At 36.7% G+C, this 24255-nt stretch overlaps 1 protein-coding gene across 1 annotated transcript; it reads right to left on the reverse strand.

Moving 5' to 3' along the window:
- Positions 1–109: 109 nt before the first annotated feature.
- Positions 110–22765, reverse strand: cd247 (CD247 molecule). The gene is made up of 8 exons (XM_026157561.1): positions 22618–22765; positions 4647–4744; positions 4417–4461; positions 4199–4270; positions 2429–2461; positions 2248–2295; positions 2099–2128; positions 110–1971 (listed from the first exon to the last, which is right to left on the reverse strand). Exons 1-8 carry the CDS (start codon positions 22676–22678, stop codon positions 1906–1908), a joined length of 453 nt encoding a protein of 150 aa, XP_026013346.1. The 5' UTR covers positions 22679–22765; the 3' UTR covers positions 110–1905.
- Between the last annotated feature and the right edge of the window lie 1490 nt (positions 22766–24255).

The raw sequence follows: 24255 nt of genomic DNA on the forward strand, positions 1-24255 counted from the left end.
CTGAAAAGTGTGGAAGCCCATTCATTATTGCAGAAATTTGAACCGGAAAATAATAATAATAAGCTTTTGAACATTTTTCAACCAATTTTGTTTTATTTATTTTACGGGTTTTATTGCTCATTTGAAAGTTTTTTTGTCTTTTATTGTGAAAAAGACCAAATGAAGAAATGTTTCAAAATACATACTTAAAAATATTACATTTATTTCATATTTCATATCGTTTCATATTTTGCCATCACTCATGTAATGAATATTGATTGATTCAATCTTGAGGTTTTTCTTTCTTTGCAGCTGTGATTCTCCAGATGTTACTCAAGACTTCATCATTTTTAGATGATAAATATAAAAAGCAGAAATGAAGCTGCAGCTTTTCTGTGTTGATCTAAGTGCAGACTGAAGTTCTTTGATGTCTTTTTATTTTACAACCTAATATATACATCAGTGAAAAATAGCTCCTCGAGTGTCCACTGAAACGGCACCAAGCTCTTTTCAGGAATATTGTGAAACATCTGTCTTCCACACCACATTAGTGCAGCTTTTAAATTTTACAGATGTTCATTATTTAAGACAGACTTGGTGTTAATGGCATTTATCCATTTTTTACGGATCTTTATCAAATTTGAAAGCATTTCAAAAGAGGCAAGCCTCCATTTCAAATCATAAAGTAAGTTCTACATTATTTTTTCTCATAAATTCGCTTTGGATCAGTTTTAAAGGTGTTTCAGCCTTAAAAATCTTTGAACTGTGCTATTAATCCACAACAAATACCCTGATATATAACTGTGTTAAATTAAACAACTTATGTAAACAAGGTACAAACTGCAGTTTGTTTGTTTACAGTTTTAAACTGAGAACCAGGTCATAACATACTCAATATGGATTCAGAAATAATCATGTAAGCTTTTTTTTTCTACGTGAATGTGAAAATTTATAGAGGTCGGATATGTCACCGAGTAAGTTTCAAGCCTCTAATACCAGTTATTACATCCGACAGCACCGATGATTTAATCCAAAATCTAAAAATGTGTTAAAAATGTAAAAGAATTGAACATTCTTTTAATCAGGTAATCAATTAAATGATTAATCGTTCCAACTCTGATTTCCTGAATCCTGGAATTCTTGAAAACTCTTATGAAATTTTTTTTATATTTAAAGTAAATACAATGTGCAAAGGGTAACCTTTTGTAAGAAAAAATAAAATAAAATAAAATAAAATAAAACAACAAGTAAAATGAATAAAAATAAAAATTGGTATTAGTTGACTGTATAGTGACTGTATAGTAATTAATTAATAAACGTTTCATAAATCACTGTAATGTAGTTGTAAACAGTTAAAAAGATTTCATAATACTACACAACATAATATGAATATTTGTTTTAAAAAAAAGCACAAAAATTTATTTCAAATTTAAATTTGTTTAAATTCCAGTACATGTCGTACTGGTTTTTACTATGTTGTCTTTATGGGTCTTAAATTTGCATTACAGTCAGATAGACATTGGATATTAACTCGTTATGTACTAATATACTTCAAAAGGTCAAGCTATAAAACTGCAAAAAAGTTAGGTAAAAAAAGAATGAAAAGTTGGATCTCAGTTGATCACTATTGAATGTGTAAAAATATTTGTAAAATATTGGACATTAAGTCATTAAAAAGACAAATTTTAAATGCACGTTTGAAGTCTGATGGAAAACAGACCTTCCAGATGTTTTGTTAAATATAAAGTCTGAGAAAGGCTAAAATTTTCAGTCCATTTACAGACTTATTATAAACTTGGCAAACCTTAATATCTTCAAAGTAAAACAAAGATGCTCAAGCTGTTCTCAGTTGGTGTGAAAATTCCCATGAATAATCTCTGGAGCAGACGTCTGGACGGGGCTCATCAGCAGCTCTTTGGTGGCTTCTTAGCGAGGTGGAAGCGATTGCATCTGGAGGGAGTCGTAGGTGTCCCTGGTGGCCGAACTCAGACCCTAAAAATGACCAAAATCAATCGATCATCAGGTTGTTGTTTTTTTTAATTTAATCACAAAATTATATTCAAGTGATATGGTTAATTTTGATTTATCTCTTTAAAGCTAATGAAGCTTTTACACTCACCTGGTAAACCTGTTCGTTCTTTTTTGGACGCTGTAAAAATGTCAGTGTAAATAATTAGACATCAGGTTTTTGTTGATGGAATTTAATTAAGTAGATGATAAACAAGAAGTGAGAAACTGACCAATTTGTTTCGGTCATTTATTACAAACCTTCAGAGGAAGCTCCTTATATTCTCCATCTGTGCGTTTGTTCAGGCCCTGAATTTAAAAATATAACAAGTTCAGATACGAGTTTTCTGTGTTAGTATGCAAACTTCCAAGAGTTCTGTGTTTACAAAAAGTTTATTAAAAATAATAATAATAATATTAATAATAAGATATTGTTTGTTACCGTGTACGTGGCGTCATCAGCTACCCTGCGGTTCTGTAGAAAGGAACAGAAGTCACAAGTGCAATTTTAAGTCAGGAGGTTCTAACAGACTTTAAAATAGAGAACCTATGTTGGGTTCTTTTCCTTCTTCCTCTAAGAATGAATTGAGGGTTCTTCAACAACTTTCAAGTCTTTAAAATTCCTGAGAAACCATTCTTTTGTTGTTTTTGAAACTTCTTTGGACATAATCTACAACAGGGGTGTCAAACTCAAATACACAGTGGGCCAAAATTCAAAACTGGAACAAAGTCGCGGGCTAACATTAATATTTATTGAAAAAAAAAAAAATCTTCCTCCAGATATAAGAATGAATCTTTTCTTATGGACTCAAACAAGTTTTGCTGAAAAACTGAGTATGGAACAATCAAAGCTTAATACTAAACGATATATATATTAGCTGTATAGTACCAGTAGGTCAGCTCTAATAGTAATTTGGTATGGCTTCGCGGGCCAAATGTAATTAGGCTGAGGGCCAAATTTGGCCCGCGGGCCAGAGTTTGACACCTATGATCTGCAAGTTCTTAAGAATACTTCACATTTATTGTAGTTCTTGTACAGGTGGTTTGGAGCCTGTAGTGTTTTTGAAAAGTAGTTAACAGTTTGTTTGTTTGTTTCTTAATTTTTATCGAATTGTCCTTGTCATGGTTCATGGTCCCTGTTTTATTTTTTAGGGAAACATGAATCCAATAAGGACAAAAACCACTGAAGAACCCAAACCACTTGCAAAAACTATCAAATACAGTATAAGCTAGGTATAAGTTATTCTTATAGTCTACTTAGGTTCTTCTGAACTTCATTTGCTGCGGTTATTGTACAATTAATTGTACTACTTGCAGAAGTGGTTTGGGTTCTTCAGTGGTTTTTGTTCTTCCTGATCTCTGAACGGGGTTTATTTAAGAAGTCCATAGTTAATGAATTCTTTCAAACTTGTCCTATTCCACTTAGTTTGTCACAGTTTCTCCCAGATATGTTTGATCCATGCATTTATTCCATTCATAACTTTTAAGAAGCGTTTTAGTGTTCTTCAAACATCTTCCAGATATTGACGAGTCTTTTAAAATTCCTGCAAATTAGTTGTTTTCTTGTCCTTTAGATTTATTCCTGAGGACATTTCCTAATAATTATTTTAGAGTACTCAACAACAAACTCAAGATTTTGCGTTTATTGTGGTTCTTGGTGTGGTTTAGGTTTTTCACAGGTTTGTGGTTCCCAGTTTCTTTAAGAAGTCCACAGTTTGGGAGTTCTTGCAGTTTGTCTCCAGTATTTTAGTTTGTCACAATTCTTCTAATGTTCTTCGTTTAGAATCCAGGATTGCTTTTTCTACACGTGTTCTAGAAGAAGATTTGAGGCTCTGTTATTTTGTTGATCTTATCTAATACATTAAATCTCAATGCATGCTCAATCATTCAGGTAAGGAAATGGGATTAGTGACAATATCTTTCTACCACTTAAAACGCCAAGTCCATGAGGTCTAAAAGATCTGGGAATTTTAAATGAACCGGGAATTATAAAACTGTAAATAACTTTAGAGATGTTTAAGAAAAACCTCTCTCAGCAACAGTCACTACTGCAGGATGGCGATTCAGTGTGACAACAATGCGCCTTATCCTCCAGAATCAAAAAAGTGGAATCAAACATATAAACATTCTAAATTTGTTTTTTTGTCTTTTGTGTTTAAACATTTGACTTCAGTACTTAATTAGATGTGTTGTATGAGAATAGCAGACTTACTCTTCCTCGTGCAATCTCGGGGTCTCCCGTTCTCAGTGGCTCGTAAGTACCTGGATCCTGACCTTTCAGGTCCTGAACAAGAACACGTTTTAATCCACATCATTCTCCTCATCAACAGTTATTCCCATTCTAAGATCAGTACAGTGCCAATATTCACTCTTAAAATTGGGGAAAACAGGCTAACGAGCAGTTTATGGTGTTAGGTGATAGTAACTTACACTGTATAAGCCCTCCTCCTCCATCTTCGCTTTCGATTTGAAGAACTACAGAAAAATATCAATGACTGTTAATCAAAAACAGCCTTTTGTGGAGTGCGAAGTAAGAAGGCTATAGAGTCATTATTGAACAGGTCTGATTTGGTTCAGAGATGAAAATTGGATTTGAATCTGTTTTTACTCCTAGACTAGAATCCAATCAGCAGTAAATATTAAAAAACGAACAAACCCACCTTCTCTTTGATGAACATGGCAGTGATGATGAGGCCATAAATGCCGAGGAAGCCATCCAGGATGTAACACAGTTGAGGGTCGTACATGTTCATTGCCTCTGTGGAGATCAGAGTTCAAAGGTTAGAGGAAACACAAACTTGACTGAGTTATGTGTTCAACTAAGAGCCCCAATAAAATGATAGTACACAACAAAAATGATTCTAATGTTGGTAACAGTTCACGAACTGTTGTTACAACTTCTACGCTTCTAATCAAGCTTTGAACGTTGTAAAACTTTCCGCATTTCACTAAAATGTAAAGAAAAAAGTTCGGGCTTCCATGTGTTAAATAAACCCTGATAAAAGACTGTTTAAAATAAAGCTATAGAAGAAAAAACTTCTTCCTATCATTTTGACTAAAACTGAATAAAAATAAGGTTGACAGCAACAGCAGTCGACAGTCTTTGTTTGTGCAGCGCGTCAGTGTGAAGGAGCTCGGCGGTTTCCTCAGCTGCTGCCGAGTGCTCGCTGTGGCTCATTAACTGACAGGTGTGTGTTCGTGTGTGGTTCAGTGTGGGCGTGTGTGTTTGTGTCGGTGTGTGTCGATATAGCCAAAAGATGCAGCAGAGCCTGTTTTCACATCACAGACGCTCATTAAACATTTAAGCAGGTCAGAGTCGCTCTTAAACTGCATTTTAAGAGACAAAAAATACACAAGAAAATACTTCACTGTCAATAAACCTCGGGTTTCATTTTCATTCATGTTGTTTATATAAATATAAAGAAATGTATTAAAGGTGATGAAGTTTGGCTGAATTTGCTCTATAAAGATGTGTATAGAGACAGGTTTTAGTAAAAGTGCACTAAATGCATTTCGATTTTAAATCTCTTTGCCACGCACCTATCCACATAACTGACACATGCCTCAGTCATGTGATTCTTGTGGCATTCAACAGGAAAGAGAAGTGATTTATGAGAAAACGCACCATAAAGAAGCATTTTCCCACCAAAGTAAATTAGAAATTTGATGAAATTCGTCATTTCTTCTTGTAACTGTATCGCTAAACAGACAAACAAACACGCGAGCAGTGTTTAGTTTGAAAAGCCTGGCGATTACTGTTTTTGGCCCAAACTGTATGGAGGCTGTTTTCCATGTATATATGTGGTATTATTTTAATTTCTTGTTTGGAGTGGGCTGTTTAGTTTCAGTAAAAATATGTGAGTCAGTCATGTGATTCTGATGAGAACATATTTTCTCCAGAGAGAAAAAAAAAGAGACATGAGAAAATAAAGTTGTTGCTTTTTCTTTTTTGTTAAAGTTTAATGAAGTCTGTGCATTTTCTTTGAAATACAAGCAGCTCAAATGAATGAAGATGGAGTTTAAAACTTCAAATTTTACACCAAACTCGACAGACTTTTCTTCAAACTTCAGATAGATAAACAGGTTAAACTCCACTCACGTAACTCTGTAATTGTAATCAAATGTTTGTTATCGTGAACGCTGAAATGTGCTGTGCTGAAACACCGTTAATGTTGTAAATGTTTTTAGACTCTCAACCAATCACCACCCCCAAAAAACAAAACAAAAAAAATAACAAAACACACACACGCATGCAAATACACAAGATTCATTTAAATTCATTTATATAAAGTTTGGCTAAACACATGCTGACGTGTGAGGAATCAACAGTGTCGTCAATCTTGTATTTCCTAACCCTGTAAATGAGATATATTTTTATCTTTGGTCACATTTCTCTGCGGTTAACTGCTTCATCTGTGTGGTTTGAAGCCCTCTCCTCGTCTTTTTCTTATCATCAGTTTCCAGGAAACGGTTTTTGCCCTTAATCAGTGATCGTATGAGCTTAGAGCGAGCATCTATCAACATCGTTTATAAAGAAACTCTGCTTTCACACTTCTAACTGAATGGTCAGACAGAATTATAGTTTTGTGTTGAGAAACTATGACAGAATAGTGAAAAGTCACTTTCACACATCATGATGGTGATGATATGAAAAACATCAGCTCAGAGGTGCTTAAACCGCATGCTCAAACTTTTTTTTCTTAATCAATAAAGATAACAATTTTCAGCTGAGTGCCACTCTGTTCATTCTCATAAAGATCCACCTGAAGTTTCTGCATCTGAAGCTGAAAGGAAGCCCACATCACAGCTGCAACGCCTCCTTTCACTGCACGTTTCATTTCATGGTCATTTTAAGCTGACAACACGTCTGGTTAGATAAGAGCAAAGATAAACTGAAAATATACACATCAGGAAGCCCGTGTGTGTGTGTGTGTGTGTGTGTGGTCGAGGTTAGGGTTTAATCTGATGAGCACAGTGCAGTTTCATGTTCAGTTTCACACACTCATATACAAGGCCTGCTTTTAAAAAGGCAAACTATATCAGTATGTCTGCTGTGATGAAGTTACACTAGCTACAGTCAGCGCAGGTTAACGGTTTATGCAACTCTGTACCAGACTTTCATCAAAAAATATGCAACTGTAGGTGGCACACACACACACACACACACACACACACACACACACACACATGCACAGTAGATCTGTATCTACTAAAAGTCAAAATTTAGGTTTGAACATGGCTTATGAATTCTTTTTATAAATACACATGCACACAAAGTTCTCCACCACTATGGCTTTTTAAAAAGAAATCTAAGTGCACATGTGTACATAGCTCTGTAATGAGCGCACATAAAGTCATAATGCCAGTGGACACATGCAGGTTACATTTTTAAATACAGACTCGCAAGGCTCAGATACAGAATGGCGTCAGCAAAGCCCAGCAGTTATGTATCTGATAACGTGACACCAGCTACTGTCGTGCATGCAGCTCGATACCAGTATTCTTTCAAAAGATTTACAATTTAAACTCACACACAAATATATCTGTTTCAGACCTGCTTTCATAAAAGTTTGGACATGCTTTGCAGGTTAAATACACATGCACATGACGTTCTGCACCACTATGACTTTAAAAAGATGCCTCAATTTAGGTACAAAAACATATGCGCTTAAACCGAAGCCTCAGTATAAGCGCACACTTACAGGTAGCTCTAACGTAAGCTTGCGTGAAGATGTCATAATGTCAGCTAGTTACTACAACTAACTAAAGATTTGTAAGATCTTTACAATAGTGCTTCGATAATATTACACTAATGTGGTCACACTTTCTGTACCACAACTGGTTTTTTCAAAAGTTTAAATTGAAGTTTTAATATTCATTATGTGGCTGCTTTAACGAAATGATAGCTGAAGAAGAAATGCACATAAAGTTCAGCACCACACCTGCTTAAAGATGCATCAATTTAGGTGCAAAAACATGGGCCAGGCCTGCTTTTAAATAGGTAGACTCTACCAGTAATATACCTGTGTTGATGAAGTCACACTAACTACCATCGTGCATGTAGGTCACACACCTGCCTGAAAAATGCTTCAGTTTAAGCACACACATGCAGGTAGTTCTGTAAGTGGCTTAATGCAAGGTATAGTTTTAAATACAGACAGACTTAAATATCTGGAAGAAATATTTAAATTGGTTTAATTTAAAACTTGCAGACAATTAGAAATACTTCATATGAGACCGTGTACTTTAGACGTACTTTTTCAAATGTTGTTTTATCATTTTTTGTGGCGTAGTAGTTCTAGTAGCAGAAGTTAGGTTTTAGTAGTATATGCATGCAGGTAGTGCTCTAATAATTCAAATACGATTGGTCACTCTGTAAAGCATCTTTCCTATAAGAAATCCAGGCGTCAGTGTCACCATCATAATAGGAAATTATTTTCAAATGAAAAAATAGGCATTTATGATATGTAAGCTAGCTAAAGATATCTACTTGAGAAGTGTACCTACATTGTTGAGCTTGTGTAATATTACAATATAACACAGTGTCACCTTCGCTATGTCGACCCACGAGTGACTGAAAGAGGTGCTGGCAGTACTGTTCTGGTGCTCCGTCACAAAAAATCAAATGAACATATTTATGTACATATATACATACATATATTACATATAACGCAGTCAGCATTATGTATGTATATAATAAACATAGTAAAACCATTAAAAATGTGTACACATGCATACACTGAATAGTGAAAAAATACTGCGTTAAAAAGTTTGCACCTTTTTTTCATCAGTGTGTTTTTGAAGGATTTGGGACATTGCACTGTTTAAGTTGGCGGTCAAACAAGTAATACATTATATACATAATTATGTATTGACTATAATGTATAGTCAATACATATAACGGGGTACGTTAATTTACTGAAGATCAGGATCAAGAGCTACAGTTTTATTTTATATAATTTGGACTAATGCAGATGATTTCTTTGATTACGCCAACAGAAGCCGACCCAAATAAGAAAAGTAGGCTGCGACCAGAAAGGCATGGAAATGCATGTTTTTAGCGTGCACTTACTCTCAGCAGCTTTTACAAACTAAATTGCATTCATGTATTTTTGAGCAAGATGCTTTATAACATTATAGACAAATATGACCTTTTAAAAAAGAGATTAAAAACGGTCTTTTCCAAATCATTTTAAGATTCAGCGCTCAGTACATTCAGAAAACTGGTAATACAAATGCAACTGATGTATTTTCTAAGTATTGTTTTAAATATTTATACCAGTCCTGTAACTGGACATGAACCCGAGCCACAGTTCAAACATGAAAATCCCGTCACATATGAGCAATATTATTTCTGAAGAAGCTGATATAGCGGAAATTCTTTTACTATGTCCTGAAAGTACAAGTATATTCTGAGCTCTTTAATCTGTCTTTAATTGAGTATATCAAAACAACTGAGAGATGTAGCAATTTAAACATATATGCTTCATAATGTGGATGTATTTGAGGTTTTTTTCTTTGCATTAATATCTGATGGACATAATTGCTTCTCCTTCATATGTCTAAATTCTTGTTTCTGTTAGCTGAAGTTAGTGATTACCTCGTGGTAGAACAGTAAAGATCAGGACTTCATAATTCATGCAATCATCATATTTTAGCATATAAAATGCCCCCAGCTGCTCAGAACATGCCTCTGTCACCTCTGCAAGTACATTTTTAGAGGTTGTTTCTACAGTTTTTATGCCTGTTGTGTCAGTAAGAACAGGTTCAATAAAGCTTTTAAACTAGTTGCATTAAACTGCTTCATAACTAGTCCATTTGTTATTTGTTTTTGCTTCTCCTAAAAGGGAAATGACAGTAAAGAAGAGGAGAATCGGAGGAGTTTCCACTGAAACTGCATTAAAAACAGTTCAAGAAACACCCGGTCTGTCTAATCTGACTGACTGACACATCAGCGGAAAGATCAGTGACATTTTTTATGTTTACACGAATTCTTCGTGACTCATCAGAAACATTCACAGACACCATTCACAAAACTGGCTTTGCAGAGTTTTCCATCACAACCTCTCGTAAGGGATCCCAACATCACAGAGTGTCCGTGAGTGCAGCATCAGCAGGTTTCCTGCATCTGCTGTTCAACCACAGGATCACAACACAGCCCTGATTTGCAGTAATGCACTGAGCCAACATGGAAACACTCAGCTTTACTCAGCTTAACCTATAGCTTCTTACGCAATTATTGCAACATTAAAACTGTACAAGAATAGAAATAGTAGCAAAGCTTAGTGGTTAAAACAACAAAGCAATAATGATTAAAATTTCAAGAGTCTATTAAATACTGATGTTTTAAAAATTTCTTGCAGCATTCAGCATTCAGTACAACATTTTTTCTCTCCAGTCAGCAATCAGATGTTTTTCTGGCCCACAAAAAAAAAAAAAATAAATCAGTTGAATTATTTTATTTACTGCCAACTTCATCTAAAAAAAATACAGAATATCAGTGTTATCATCGGCGTTATAAAACAGCAGAAATACCAAAAAACAATGATAAGTAAACCTTCAGAATAAAAGAAGTGGAGTAAATACTAAGCTCTTCTTTAGACTAACCCCTGTAGGCTGCAGGTATCGCTGCTGGAAAGATGAATTGGCTGCTTTCAAGGTTTACAAGAAATCTGCCTTACTGAAATATCAGTTTACCTGCATGCTGCTGTCTTTCATTTTAGCTCCTTATTTCAGGTTGTTGTGTCAAACAAACCAGCGGTGGATGGAAGCAGCTACGTCTTCTATCCACACAGTCAATCAAATCGCTTTCATTGTAAAAAAAGTCATTTTTATTTTAAGTCATATTTATTGAAGTAAAACAAATAAAAGAATAAAAATACTATTGAAAGTTCATTTCAGTCAGTGGCTCAAACAAGGCAGTTGCCAATGAACCTGCTCGACAAACGGCCCCGTGCCATTGATGTTGTTGAAAGCTGACTGGTCAATAAATAGTTACGAACTGAGCTGAGTTTGACTATGTTGTATTTATTTAATGGCCACACACAGATTCTTATCTTTTAAAACCACCTCTTCTCTTACAGGACATTTATACACAGACACAAAACCATAGAAAGGCTGTGAAAGACTGGAGTCTTTAGAACTGAGACAACGTATTAAAACGTGTTTATTTAGGTATCAAGCATTAGATCGAAGTTTTCTGAAAGCTAATTAACATAATTCACATCTTAGACGCCCACAAATAGTTGCTAATGACATAAAAGAGGGTTTAGGAAAGGGCATCATATCAGTTTCTAATCTATTTCCACTGCACTCGTTACAGAGCGCACATTAGATTGTCAATGTATTAACTGAAGTTCTGGGAAATGAAATCTGACCAGAAGTTTGGAAATCAGCTTGTGCTCAGACTTCTGCCAAGTTCAGTAGTTAGAATGAAAATCAAAGAAATGCCGAGAGGCTAAAGGTTCAGGACCATCCAAACATTTTTCTAAAGATATAAGACTCAAACTAAAGCGGTTTCTACTTGGTTTGGATGCTGAGGGATACAAATAGAACTAAAACTTGACCCCAGGTTACGCAGTGAAACAGACGAATGACGTCAAGTTCCCACCGGAAAGAATAGCGATCGTTAAGGGGTGTTTTATAGAGCGTATGGATCTACTGCGAAGGAAACGTGAACGACTGTTTGTTAGAAACAGGTTTGATTTGAATGGTTGTACATTGTGACCAACCATTCAGTGTTTTACATTAAATGGTTGTTTGCTGTGTCTTTTCAGCGTGAACTTTGTGACTGGATTGCCGTGCATTTGATATGAATGAGAGATTGCTGCTGGTTTGTTTTGTCGGCACTGTTGGAAATAAAAATCACAGTAAAGTCCAAGCGAAGCAAAAACAGAGCAGATTACTGTGGCCTAACACTCGGCAGCTCGATGCACTCCCACAGCTGCATGACCACACAGAGATGAAGTTTTCAGATTACCTGGCACACTTGACCTATCACAGGGTTGCAGTGACATATATTTTGCCTCCGTCAGCTGATAAAGGTGATAAAGGTGGTATGTGATACGTGTAGGTGTTCAGAAGAACAGAGGTTCAGGGGCACCGTCATGACTTCTGAGGATTGTGTGGACTGTCTGAGCTCGATGCAGATGATATCGCAGCCTTGAGGTCTTGACCTGCAGGTCCTCAGACCGGTTTCTTGGGCAGGAAATCCACTGACACAATCTGTACACCTCCATTTTACTTCTACTGTACATCCACTGTGTTTTTGCTGCATACACAAAAGAATCGTGTCCCTTGAAAATGTTCTTCCAAGGGAAACTTGAGCAATAAAGATATCTTTGTTTATCTAATGGGCAGAAATAACAGGAAACGGCTCCTTAAGGTGAACCATTACACTTCAATATTAACGTCAGTTCGGTTTTTACACCATTGGTTGAGACATTTAATCCAGTTTTACTTTGTTTTATTAAATTTAGCGCATAATTCTACTCGATACAATATGTCTGTGAAGGTTCTCAGCCATCCAGGTCATGGTAGTCTAAAGAGCTCGGAAAGAAAAGCGTCACTTTTCTTTCCGAGCTCTTTAGACTACTCTGTAGAACCACTTTGTTGTATTGACCCTTTACAGATAGTGGTCACTACAGTCGACAGCTATTCAAAGGCTTTTCTTTGTATTTGTGTCAGTGTTGATGGTTTACTTGTACATAAACCACTACATTGGGCACTGATGTGTCCATACTCTGCCACCCACCCCAAAAGTGGACACAAAACCATTTGAAAAATTCATGTTTAAAAATGAAGTTCAAAAATATTTTTTTCATACCTAAATAGAAATAAAAATACTTAAGAAAAAACTCCTGATTGAGATTGTCATAATTCATGCATGAAAGTGTTAAAGTCTGACTTTACAGTTTATTTTTTCCATTTTTCCCTTTATTTTCTCCACATAATGAGTTGTTTTTCATGTTATATTTGGTTTCTGTGAGATAGGCTCCAGCTCTCCTGCAACCTATATAGGACAAACGGAAGAAGATGGATGGAGCAATGGGATGGGATCAATATTTAGAATCTTAGCATTTCTTGTCTTACCAAAAAGCAATTTTGAGCAGGAAAGTCCTATAATTTTTTAACATTGTTATGTTATGAGTTATTTCTTTGTTTTTTATGCAACACCAAGGAGCTAACAGTGCTAACAGAAAAGTAGAAACACAATGTTTGGCTGGTTTTCCTGACTCATTGACAGACTCATTTGGAAGATGTTAAATTTAGACTTATCTTCATTTATGCCGAAAGAGAAATTAAAATGTGAAATGATCATTTACAGTAAAGAGCAGTGAGGAGGTGGAAAAATCAGTTTTACTCTGACGTTACAGCGTGTCATGTGTAGATGTCTGATAGCACATCAGACTTCTGTTAGGATTCATTCATTCTCAGATGGCTGCTTCTCTGCCTGTGAAACACTTCAGACTGGGTAAAAGGTTTGAGCCATATTAAAGCGCTGGTTGTGTTGACAGACGCGAGACTTCAAACACTCTGAGAGCAGCGACAGTTTCCTGAATGAAAGTAGAGAGATGAAGAACCCGAGGTCGCCTTTAAAAATCCAGCTTGTCGCTTATAGCAAAAAGGATGTCGTTTCTAGGAGACCTAAAGAGCATGTGACAAGACGTAGTTAATGCTCAAAGAAAAGGGCGTGACCTGGGTGCTGTCAATCAAAGATAAGGTGCATGTTGTAAGATTACGTCTCTTCCTAAGGCTTCCTGTATGCTCTGAAATAAATGATCTTCACCAGATAAGAGTCATGTTTCCATCCACATGATTTCAATTTAAGCAGAAACTACAATTACTGCCTTTTATATGTCACCCAGTCTTTGCTGCTCTTTCCACTGTTGTTTTTTTTTTTCATTGTTACCGCAAAGTTGAGGAGGCTAAACCCGAAAATCTCCTCACAGTGTATAGTTTACATTCATGCCTGTTGACTCATTTCTATCACCTCTAGAAATGATGTGTTCAGGTGTTCCCCTGAAAAAATGAAACCAGAGAAACTCGGTCAGATGATTTTGTATTTGTCTCCAGGCAGAGAAACTTCACTCTCAGGAGTTGATAGCATTTGTTTGTTTAGAAATGATCACATTTTCATTTACAGATCAAAATCATCACCTTTGAGCTTCCTGTACAGCAGCACTGTCTAGTTTTTAGCCTGCAAGACAGTTAAACTGGCTGGCTCTGGGTGTTAAAATTTGTGTTCAATTGTGAGTTTGGGCTCCAATTTGTATGATAAAAGAACATAATCAGAGCAAACAGCTATGGCACCACTTTCAAAAGACTCATTCAGCTCCAGCCAAGACAACAGAATTAGAGCCTCTAGTCAACACAATCAATCAATCAAGGAATTCCTAACAAATTTTGACGTACTGCCTGCCTGCACCTCTCAAAACTTGTTTCCACAAATCGTTCTATATCTAACTGGTTCTACACATTTCCATTAAACAAAGCCCAGGTACCAGCACAGAAGCACAAAACTGTCCAAATTTGCAGCCATCATTGTTAGTTGCCATGGGAGGCGCTAACCTCATCGACTGGTAGATGCAGGCCGCAGATTCTGCCCACCTTAACTTCCTTCTAATTTAGTAACCCGAAATTTTGTTCCATTACGCCGCGTAAAGAGAAAAAGGCAAAACATTAACGCCGCAAAAAGAGATGTTAATGGCCTGGTGTCACATAGAGCGAGAGCCCCTCGACCCCTCTCCACCAAAGAATAATCCATAAACAACTTAACGGCTAGTCCTGTTGTAATTAAAGTAACACACAGTTCAAGAAAGAAATATATACACATGTGATTGAGACAACAGCAATCTGGCTTAAAAGCAAGTTATAGTCTAATGAGTATATTCACTAAATCAAGGCATATTTCTGCACTGCTGCCGAATGGCTCAGGTTATGTGGTTCATTGTAGGGTGTGGCAGGTTTGCTTAAGAGAAAGTAAAGGGGACAGTTTTGAAAGAAAAAAGAAATATAAAGGCAAAATATTCAAATAAGATCAAAGATTTGTTCTTTCTTCCTGTAGATTTTGTGATGAGCAAATGAATCTCTTGAAGATTAGTTGTTAGCTGTGTTTGTCCTCGCAAGAATGATTTTGCAGTCAAGTGATCATACCCAACAGTTTTCAGTTTTCGGTTGCATGACATTTTAATCTAAACTGCTCTTTAAAAAATCAAACAGTTGAATATCATATAGTGTTGGGCCGACTCCAATAGGTAACGCTGAGTGAGTTATGGAAAATATGTTTTATGAGATCAGCGTTTTGACTGCCAACAACTAAATTCTAATTGGTTAATGCTTAAAGGGACATCAATGCAGGAGGCGATTTACTCGACGTGTCAGTTTGCCACTGATAGTTGGCAACTAACAGACATTACAGGCTTCAGTTGCGTGACAACACCTTAACATATTTGCCACCTTCACTGAGAGTGGTAATCACTTCAAACCCTAACCCTGGAAACCTAGATAAGGACACTCAAGCATATAATCCACCATTATTTTAACAATGCTGTTATTTATACATGTGACTCTCCCTCTAAACCGTAGGAAGTGCAAGAACTTTGGGCTGAATCAGGCTAAAACTGTTAAACCTGGTTCCAAATGCCCAGCAAACAAAGTTCAGTGTAAAAAAGTGCACTTGTAAAATCATTAAAGCACATGAGTAGTTATGATGCTTTTCTTTTATGCGTACATTGTTTCAGTACAGATGGGATTCTATTGTAGGGATAAATTAAACCTTTTATGCCACGTTGAAATCTGTGGAAGCTACTTTCCTGCCTGCTATTGATTATAGTGATACACACTTTCAAGGAGCTTTTATCAAGCGTGCTATTTATTTCAAAGGTTCGTTACAAACATGAGCCCTTCATTATGTTTTGGTGAGTCGGCACTGACTACTTGCTGAAATATCTGTAAAGCGAATATGGGTTAACTTCCAGCTCGCATCTGTCGCTGTCTCTATTTCAGCTCAGATAGTTACTATCTTGAAGTCTCAATTGTAATGCACCCAAGGTTTTGAATGATGAGGCTAAAACTCCATTAGGTCTTATATAGAAGTTTTTTATTCTAAATGAGCACTCAAGGTGCTTTATACAACATGCCTCACACTCCAATAGATGCATCTCGCCCAAGAACATTTGGCATACAGACAGGAGCAGCGAGGGATCGAGCAACCAACCTTCCAATTAGTGGCCACTGCTGTTTCATTGTTTTGGTTGCATTTACAACAGGTCTATGTGGTGAAGAACATTTCGATGTCAATGAGACCTACTTGTGAAATGCAATTAAAACCAAGGCAGTTAGATGCTCACAGCTTGAGAAACCCTGAAATGTACTTGCAAACATGCCGCTGTGGTGTCAGAGTTGGCAGTTTGCATCCGAACACCTGAACGAATCGAGGACATCTCACCGCTCTCTCTTATGTTAGTGTGTTGAGTTTTTTTTTCCACCTCTACTCTGTGTTCATTGTGTCACTTTGGGCCTAGAAAGTACACCAGTAAAAATAAGCTGAGCATCTGCTTAGTATAGCCGTTTTGTTTGAGTTGCATTTTCTGTCATCTTTTGCGCTTCTTTTAAACCTCCTGTTGAACCGGGGTGTTTCCTTAGCGGGGGCTGAGAGTTGTGCCTTGTGCAGCTCTCTGGCCACCACATTGAGCCAAGGTACAGCTCAGTTAGGGAAACACGCTTTTGACAGCTAAAGAAACCACAACACTGCTTCCTGAAGTGGGGGTCTTTACTTTTTGTGGTCAATTATTTCTCTTGAACTACAAAACACAACTACACTGGCACCTTTAGACCTCAGACACTTACAAAGAGGACTACTTCAAGCTTGAAGCCTGTTTGTATTGTTATTAAATCATCTTTTAATGGTCTAAACCTACATTAGAAGTAAAAGTCTTAATCACATGGTGGAAAAGACTAATCCAAAAGACACCTAACCAACCAATGCAAACTAATATGGATATTTTAAATCTTTCAATTTTAATTCATTAAAATGACAATACATAAAAAAATCCTTTTAAAACGTCTGATACATACAGTCGACTCTACACTTTATCTTTTAATGTTTCAGAGCTGCCATCATGTTGGTGTATTTAATGCATTACATCAGAAAAGACCCTTTTGTCTCTGTTTAAATATTTGCTAATAGGGTTGAGATGCTGTTTGAGAAGTCACTGTAACTAAATGGTGTTTTTTTTTTTTTGCCTAAACCTTACAAAGTATTAAAATCACACCTTTGGACATAACATTGGTTACTCTGGGCGCTTATAGCTCTGATACTGCACTGGAAAATATCTTGTAGGCCAGACGAGGCCCAGTTGTCACAATACGACTGACACTTAAGGTAGACATGTGGCTGCTTTGCAGCACGCAGACTTACTCTGAAACAGCGCCGTCTGAGAGCCCAAGAAGAACTGCCCCATCGCCACAGAAAACTGCACATATGAGCTAATCGTCGGATGCTAATGTAACATGTAATGCACCTTTTCTTGGTCATTATATTTTAATGCTGTTTTGTTTGTTTTTTTAAATGTAAAGCTCACAAAGTGCATTAAAATCTGGGCAACTCTGAGTACTTACAGCTCTGCCCTACCATTACAACACACCTGGCATCTGGCCTGTATAAGGTGGACCTGTGGTGTGGCCCAAATACCCAGAAAGCCCCACAGAAAATCTTTCATCCTAGTTTGTATTATTACACATTTAATGTCAAATGAAGCTCAGAGACAGAAGTTATTCAGGAAACAGAAACCACAGGTTTTACACAGCTGCACTTCATATCATTACTGAATCTTGATTTTGCCCCTTATCTGGAAAAGAGGGCCTTCATTTCTCTGTTTAAACATTCAATAAAAAGTTTCAGATGCCAAATGTATTTTCTCAGTCATGTCATCATAACTTATTGCTCTTTATTACTAAATCTGGCTGCTCAGGGCATCTACAGCTCAGTTACTGTACTAGAAAATATTTTGTGTGCCAGATGTTGTCTAAATTTCACAACACTGTTAGGCCATTATTGTGTAAAACTGTGGCTCCTTGCATCAGGCAGACAAAACCATATGTAGCCCAAAAAATAATGTCACATACGGGCCACGTGGTCCAGGAAATCGCTCAAAAGTCCTTTTTATTATTTTTAAACAGGCCGTGCAAGTGATGAACACCACTAATACTGTTTAGACAGCAGTTATTCAGGAAACAGAAGCCGCAAGTGTTAAAAAGCTGAAGTCTTACGTTTTGCTCCTTATATCAAAAAGAAGATCCTCATTCCTCAGTTTGAACATTTGAGGTCCTAGTTAAACCTTTCTCATTCATGCCATCAAAACTAAATATGCTGTTTAGTTTGGATAAACTTCACAAAGTGCATTCAAATCATGATAGCAGACAGATTTTAATCCTAATTTGCGATACTCTAATCACTTTTAGCACAGTTTGGCACTTATGTGTGCCAGATGCGGCCCAAATGTAATAGAAACGTGGACATTAAGCCATATAAGGTGTTACTGTGGCGTGTGTTTGTTGTCGTTTAAGAGTAATACATGTTTAACCTAAATTAAAGTTGAAAGGCAGTAGTTCTTCAGGAAATAGAAGCCGAAAGTTTTAAACGGCAGCACTTCATGCCTTTATTTTAATTCTAAATGTAATCTTTGGCCCCTAACTTACAAAGAAGACACTGATTTCTTGACTTGAACTTATATTAAAAAGTAGCCCTTCCTTGGTCACGCTATTATAACTTAACGATGTTTATTTATTGTAACTCTCACAAAGTGCACTTAAATCATGATAACAGACACATTTGGGAATAATCTGGGATACTTTGGCCACTTATACCAAAGTTAGGCGTGAATATGTGCCAGATATGTTCCAAATGTCAAAATACTGGACACTAGGCCGGCATAAGGTGGTGCTGCGGTCTGGGTGTGTCTTTCTTGAAGAGTGATTTTTATCTGATGTTAAAGCTGAGAGACAGCAGCTATTCAGGAAGTATGAGCTGCAAGTCTTAAACAGCTACATGCCATGCATTTATTTTAGTTCTAAAATGTAATTTTTGTCCCCTAACTTACAAAAACGGCCCTCATTTCTCACTTCAGAGGCGTACTTAGCCATTTAATAACCATGTCGGCCAAATACAAAAGTCTAATTGTCTTTACAACATGTGAACTGAGCAGTTTTAATGCTTACTGTAAGGCTGTGTTTAGTAAAGAAAATACTTTGTTTAACGAGCACGATTTTATGTGTTACCTAAGTAGTGCCTTTATCGTGCCGCAATATAGCGCTTATTAAGGAAGCACTGCAGCCACAAGTGTCGAACTACACGTCTCATGGTGCTGCTGCACAAACTTCATTTTTTTCATAAAAACCAAAGTGACAAACTTGATTTCTGCAAATTCTGCTGTTAATATTTCCTCCTACTTTTAGCTTTTATTCTCAACTTTATTTCATCGTCGGAGGAAGGTGATGGTAAAGTGATTTTTATCTGTGTTACTATATTCTTGAAATGGCTCTAAAGTGTGAAAAAGTATTGCTGCCTGTGGTGTACCAACCTGTAAAATGGAGGAACTCTCCATTTTCTAGCCCTTTGTCTTTGTTAGAATCAAACATCTACACATTTCTAATTACACCCCACAGTTTGAGGAACTACTTCGTTTAGTTTCCCTCGACTGTTTCTATTCTTTTATTCGGGTCCAGGAAACACGTGATTGAATTGGTCCCTTATTTTAAACGAGCATGATCTGCCTACACCGGATTAGCTCATCCTTTGATCGATATTTAGACGACTTAAATTTGTTTTTGACTGTTTAATTTGTTATTGAATTCCCTAAACTTTGATTTAGGGAAATCAAAGTTTGTGATAATCTAAACTAGCTTTAAATGTCTGAAAATATAAATGTTTTAAACTGATCTTGAAATGGTCTACTGGTCTAAATGGTATGCAATGCTTTCAATTGTAGTTGCTTTAAACTGGATTCCCTGTGGTCTAAACTGGTACTTAAGTTTTTAAAAAAGCTTTTTGTTTAACCGTTTTCTTTTTTTAATCTTTGCGACCGCTTTTAATACTTCGCTTTGGCGCACACTTATCAGCTTTAAACTGATCTATTAAAGCGCTAAACAGGTCATTTCATAGTCTAGACTGGCTTTGGATCTTGAATGGTCTGAGCTGGATTTCTGATAGGCTAAACTGGTACTGACGCTGAAAACCGCTGCTGGATTAAGTTGCTTTTTCTAATTGTTGAGACTTGTATTACCACTGGTACATTAGCGTTCTAAACTGGTCATTTGATGGTCTAGACAGTTATCTATGGCACTAGACCACGGATGACCTACATTAGAATGTGATAATGAAAGGCCAGTGTTAATGCTTTCAAGGCTCTCATTGAAAGGAGTCATTTTAAATCCCTTCTGTGCCTGACTGCTCCTCTGAGTCCCAACAAGCTTGTTCCCTAAAGTGTTTGGAAGAAATACTGCTCCAAAAACCTGAAAGTGTGTTTCCAGAATGTAATGTTTTGGTAACTCTTAGTGAATTTAAATTTATAATTATCCATTATCTAGATTTATTTCTGTATTGTTTTGTTTATTGCCCCCCCCCCCCCCCTTTTTTTTTTTATTGCAGCTGTCAAAGAGAATTCAAGCTAAAGTATATTAAATCAACTTAATGCCCTAAATAAACTGGAGTTTTGATTATGTAAACTATGAACATTTACTTTACGCAAACGCTTGTGAAATGCTACGTGAAATGGTCTCAACTGGTATGCAATGCTTTTAATTGTTGTTGGTTTAAACGGTGTTTCCTGTGATCAATACTGGTACAACCAGTGAAAAACTTTTCCATTTTATTTGTTTCAGTTTGTATTTAAACAGTTGAACTTTGACGCACGTTTTTCAAGTTTAAACTTGTATGTTAATGATCTAAACTGACCATTTGATGGTCTAAACCATAATCTATGGCTCTAGGCCTTGGTTTAAGATGATCGGTATATTTTATTTTATAAGACTTTCAATGGGAAACTATCACTTCTGTGCTTGACTGGCCCTCTGCATCCCTACAAACACGGTCCCTAAAGTTCGCAATGAGTTTGGAAGAAAATGCTTTTAGGTTTTGTACTCCAAACGACCTGGAAGTCTTTGACAGGGCCTCCAAAAATGAATCCTATGGTAACTCTTGTTCAATTTAATTTTACGATTATTTGTATATTAATTCATTTATTGGGCTTGAGTTTTACTTTAAGCGCTGAAGATATTTTGATTCCAAAATTTACTTTAAAGTTTGGGTGGCTTGAACTGGACTTTTAATAGTCTAAACTTGGCTTTAATGCTTGACAATGTAATTGCTTTATTCTGGCTCTAAAGTGGACTCAACTGCTATGTAATGTCTTCAATTATAGTTGCTTAGAAACAGATTTTTTATTGTGTATTCTGGTATGTAACTCTGAGGTTTACTGAGATGAGGATTTCCTTTTGGGTTATTTTTTCACCAGTGTAAGAAATAAACCTATTGTTGAGTGAGATTGTACATTTGTTACATCGAGTTTTGCCCAACTTTAGTTCAGATGTGTCGTTACATGAGATTGATTAACTTGATTAAACTTCTACCAAAGAAGCCTATGAATATGAAAGTCTATATTTATAATAAAGTCAGAATTTAAACAAACTGGAAGGAAAGATTAACGCATTATGTGTCATTTTTACACCTCGACAGCATGCACAAACTGATTAGTCGACGTCCGGATGTGGATGTTAGCCGATAGCTTAGCTATCAGGTTCAAGTTACATAATAAACTTTTTCTTCTGAGTATAAAAAGTAATGTTTTTTAAAAAACAGAGGGGTCAGATATCTTATTTATTTAGGCAATGATGGGCCTTTTTTTTAAGGTAATCCACACAGATTAGCTTGTGTGATAATCAGACGCATCAACACCAGAACATTTCTGATTTATAGTGTTAGCTAGCTAATGGCACTGTGGTTTTCAAATCTAAAATTGGTCATTAGATAACATTTTTCTTTTTACCCCTAAAAAAATGACAGAAATCTAAACTTTGTTTGGTTGTGTCGCGACGAACACGATACAGAATCCAACATGGCTACCAGAATTCTCCACTACAGACATATTCAGCTTAAGACTTTCTGCTGCTTGAAAACATTTTAAATCTGCTTTATGTAGATGCTGTTCTGTTAGATATGTGGGGTTATTTATTCAGACGACACACATCTATGCAAGTACGGTTGGTATTTTCTTTTAAATTTTCTGATCCGTTTGAGGGTTAGCACTTTGCTTGTCGATTAAGAAAACTGATTTAATGCATTTGAATTGTGACTGCTCTGAAAGTTCAACCATATCATACTGACAGTCGCTTCATGACTGAGACTAAAATATTTTTTTCTTAGCTTCTGCAAAATCAGCATTTAAAAAAAATAAAGCTAGCAGGATTTAAACCAAGTTTAGGTCTGATTTCGTATCATGTTTCTGTTAATCATAAACTATTTTTAAAAACCTGTCTTAACTTTTGTCACGCTTTTAGAAGGGAGGTGATGCCTCTGCAATTCTTCTATTTCAAATCTATGTGTAGAACTTCAAAGTGTGTTCGGGGTCTTACCAGCCGGGGAGACCATTGAGGCGAGGACCAGCAGGCCAGATATCCACATCTGGAGCGCCATCCCGAACCAATATCCCCAGACGACGTTGTTTCTTCAAACTGGTTTCGGCGATGAAGTGAGATGACTGAACTAAACTAGTATCTTCCTTCTCTGTTGCCTCGATGTGGAACAGGAAGTGGTGAGGAGCTGCTGTGCCAGGTGACACTCAGCGACACACTTACATCAACTTTTCTCCCACACATGAACACACTCTGTAGCACACATGGAAAAACAAATTCAGCCTCTTCTTTTGCCAGCTATTCCTGCTTTTGATGTTTACACGGTTATGTAACTGAGAGTAAATCTTTTAAAATAAATCTGAAGCACTCTTTGTTTACATTATTTATATCACCCTTTCTCTTTTTAAGGCTGGTTTTCAGTGCTAGAGGCTGTGTAGATCAGTTTCACTTACAGGTTGTCACTTTTGAGTGTAAACTCAAGACATTTTAATGTGCTGGGTACTAAACCATGACCTTTACTTTATCTTAGTCAAGTGGTTTTAGTCCCCAACCCAAATCAAACAGAAAGTAAAAACTAAGCAACTCAAACTGTGGTTTCCTGATGGTCTCTCTGCCACCACTACTTTGTCAGGACTTTTACCCAGGATTTAGTCAAGTACCACAACTAGTGCAATCACCAACTACAGCCAATGAAATGTATTTCAAAATCACTTCCTCAAACCGTAAAGTTCCCTCCATATATAAAGAGATTTACTTGCAGCTGGCAACTGGACTGGATGACAGAAGGACAAAACTGTCTGGCCGATTGTTGATTATAGTTGAATTTCAAGGCTTGTTTTGATTAGATTACTTTCCAATTTATTTACCCCCAGCTCATATGAAGCACCAATATCCTTTGCTTCCACTGGTAGTTATTTCAGTCCATTTTTGTTATTTGTGTCAAAGCTGAGAGAAGTTCAACTCAAGACTTGCCCACTCAATAATGCTAACAGTTAATTTGCCTGGATTTAAAATGTCTCTGGTGGCAGTGTTTATGCTAGTCGTCCTTGGCATCATATCTGGTTAAAAGAATCAAAATGGTGACTGCCAAAGTGCTCAACTTGAGGTCTCAGAATAAAACCTCAATAAAGCTGTGGGACTCAAGCAAACCATAGTGAGAGCCATTATCCACAAATGGCTAAAACATGGAACAGCGGTGAACTTTCCCAGGAGTGGCCGGCCAACCAACATTTTCCCAAGAGGACAGTGACGATTCATCCAAGAGGTCACAAAAGACCCCGGATGGCTTAATGGTTTCTAAAAAACAAAACAAAAAACAAAATTAAGACTTTGTAGTGGCCTAGTCAAAATCCTGACCTCAGTCTGATTGAGATGCTGTCGCATGACCTTTCATGTGCTGGTGTTGATGCATCCATGCTTGAAAATGCTCCAATGTGGCTGAATTGCAACAATTCTGCAAAGATGAGTGGGCCAAAATTCCTCCACAGCGCTGTAAAAGACTAATTGAAAAGTATCCCAAACACTTGATTGCATTTATTGCTATTAAGCTAGTAGGTTTAGGGGGCAATCACTTTTTCTTACAGTGCTACGTGTGTTTGTGGACATCCTGCCCCCCCAATAATAAATACCTTAATTTAG

This window comes from Astatotilapia calliptera, chromosome 23 (assembly GCF_900246225.1).
Source record: "Astatotilapia calliptera chromosome 23, fAstCal1.2, whole genome shotgun sequence".
NCBI classification, from domain to species: Eukaryota; Metazoa; Chordata; class Actinopteri; order Cichliformes; family Cichlidae; genus Astatotilapia; species Astatotilapia calliptera.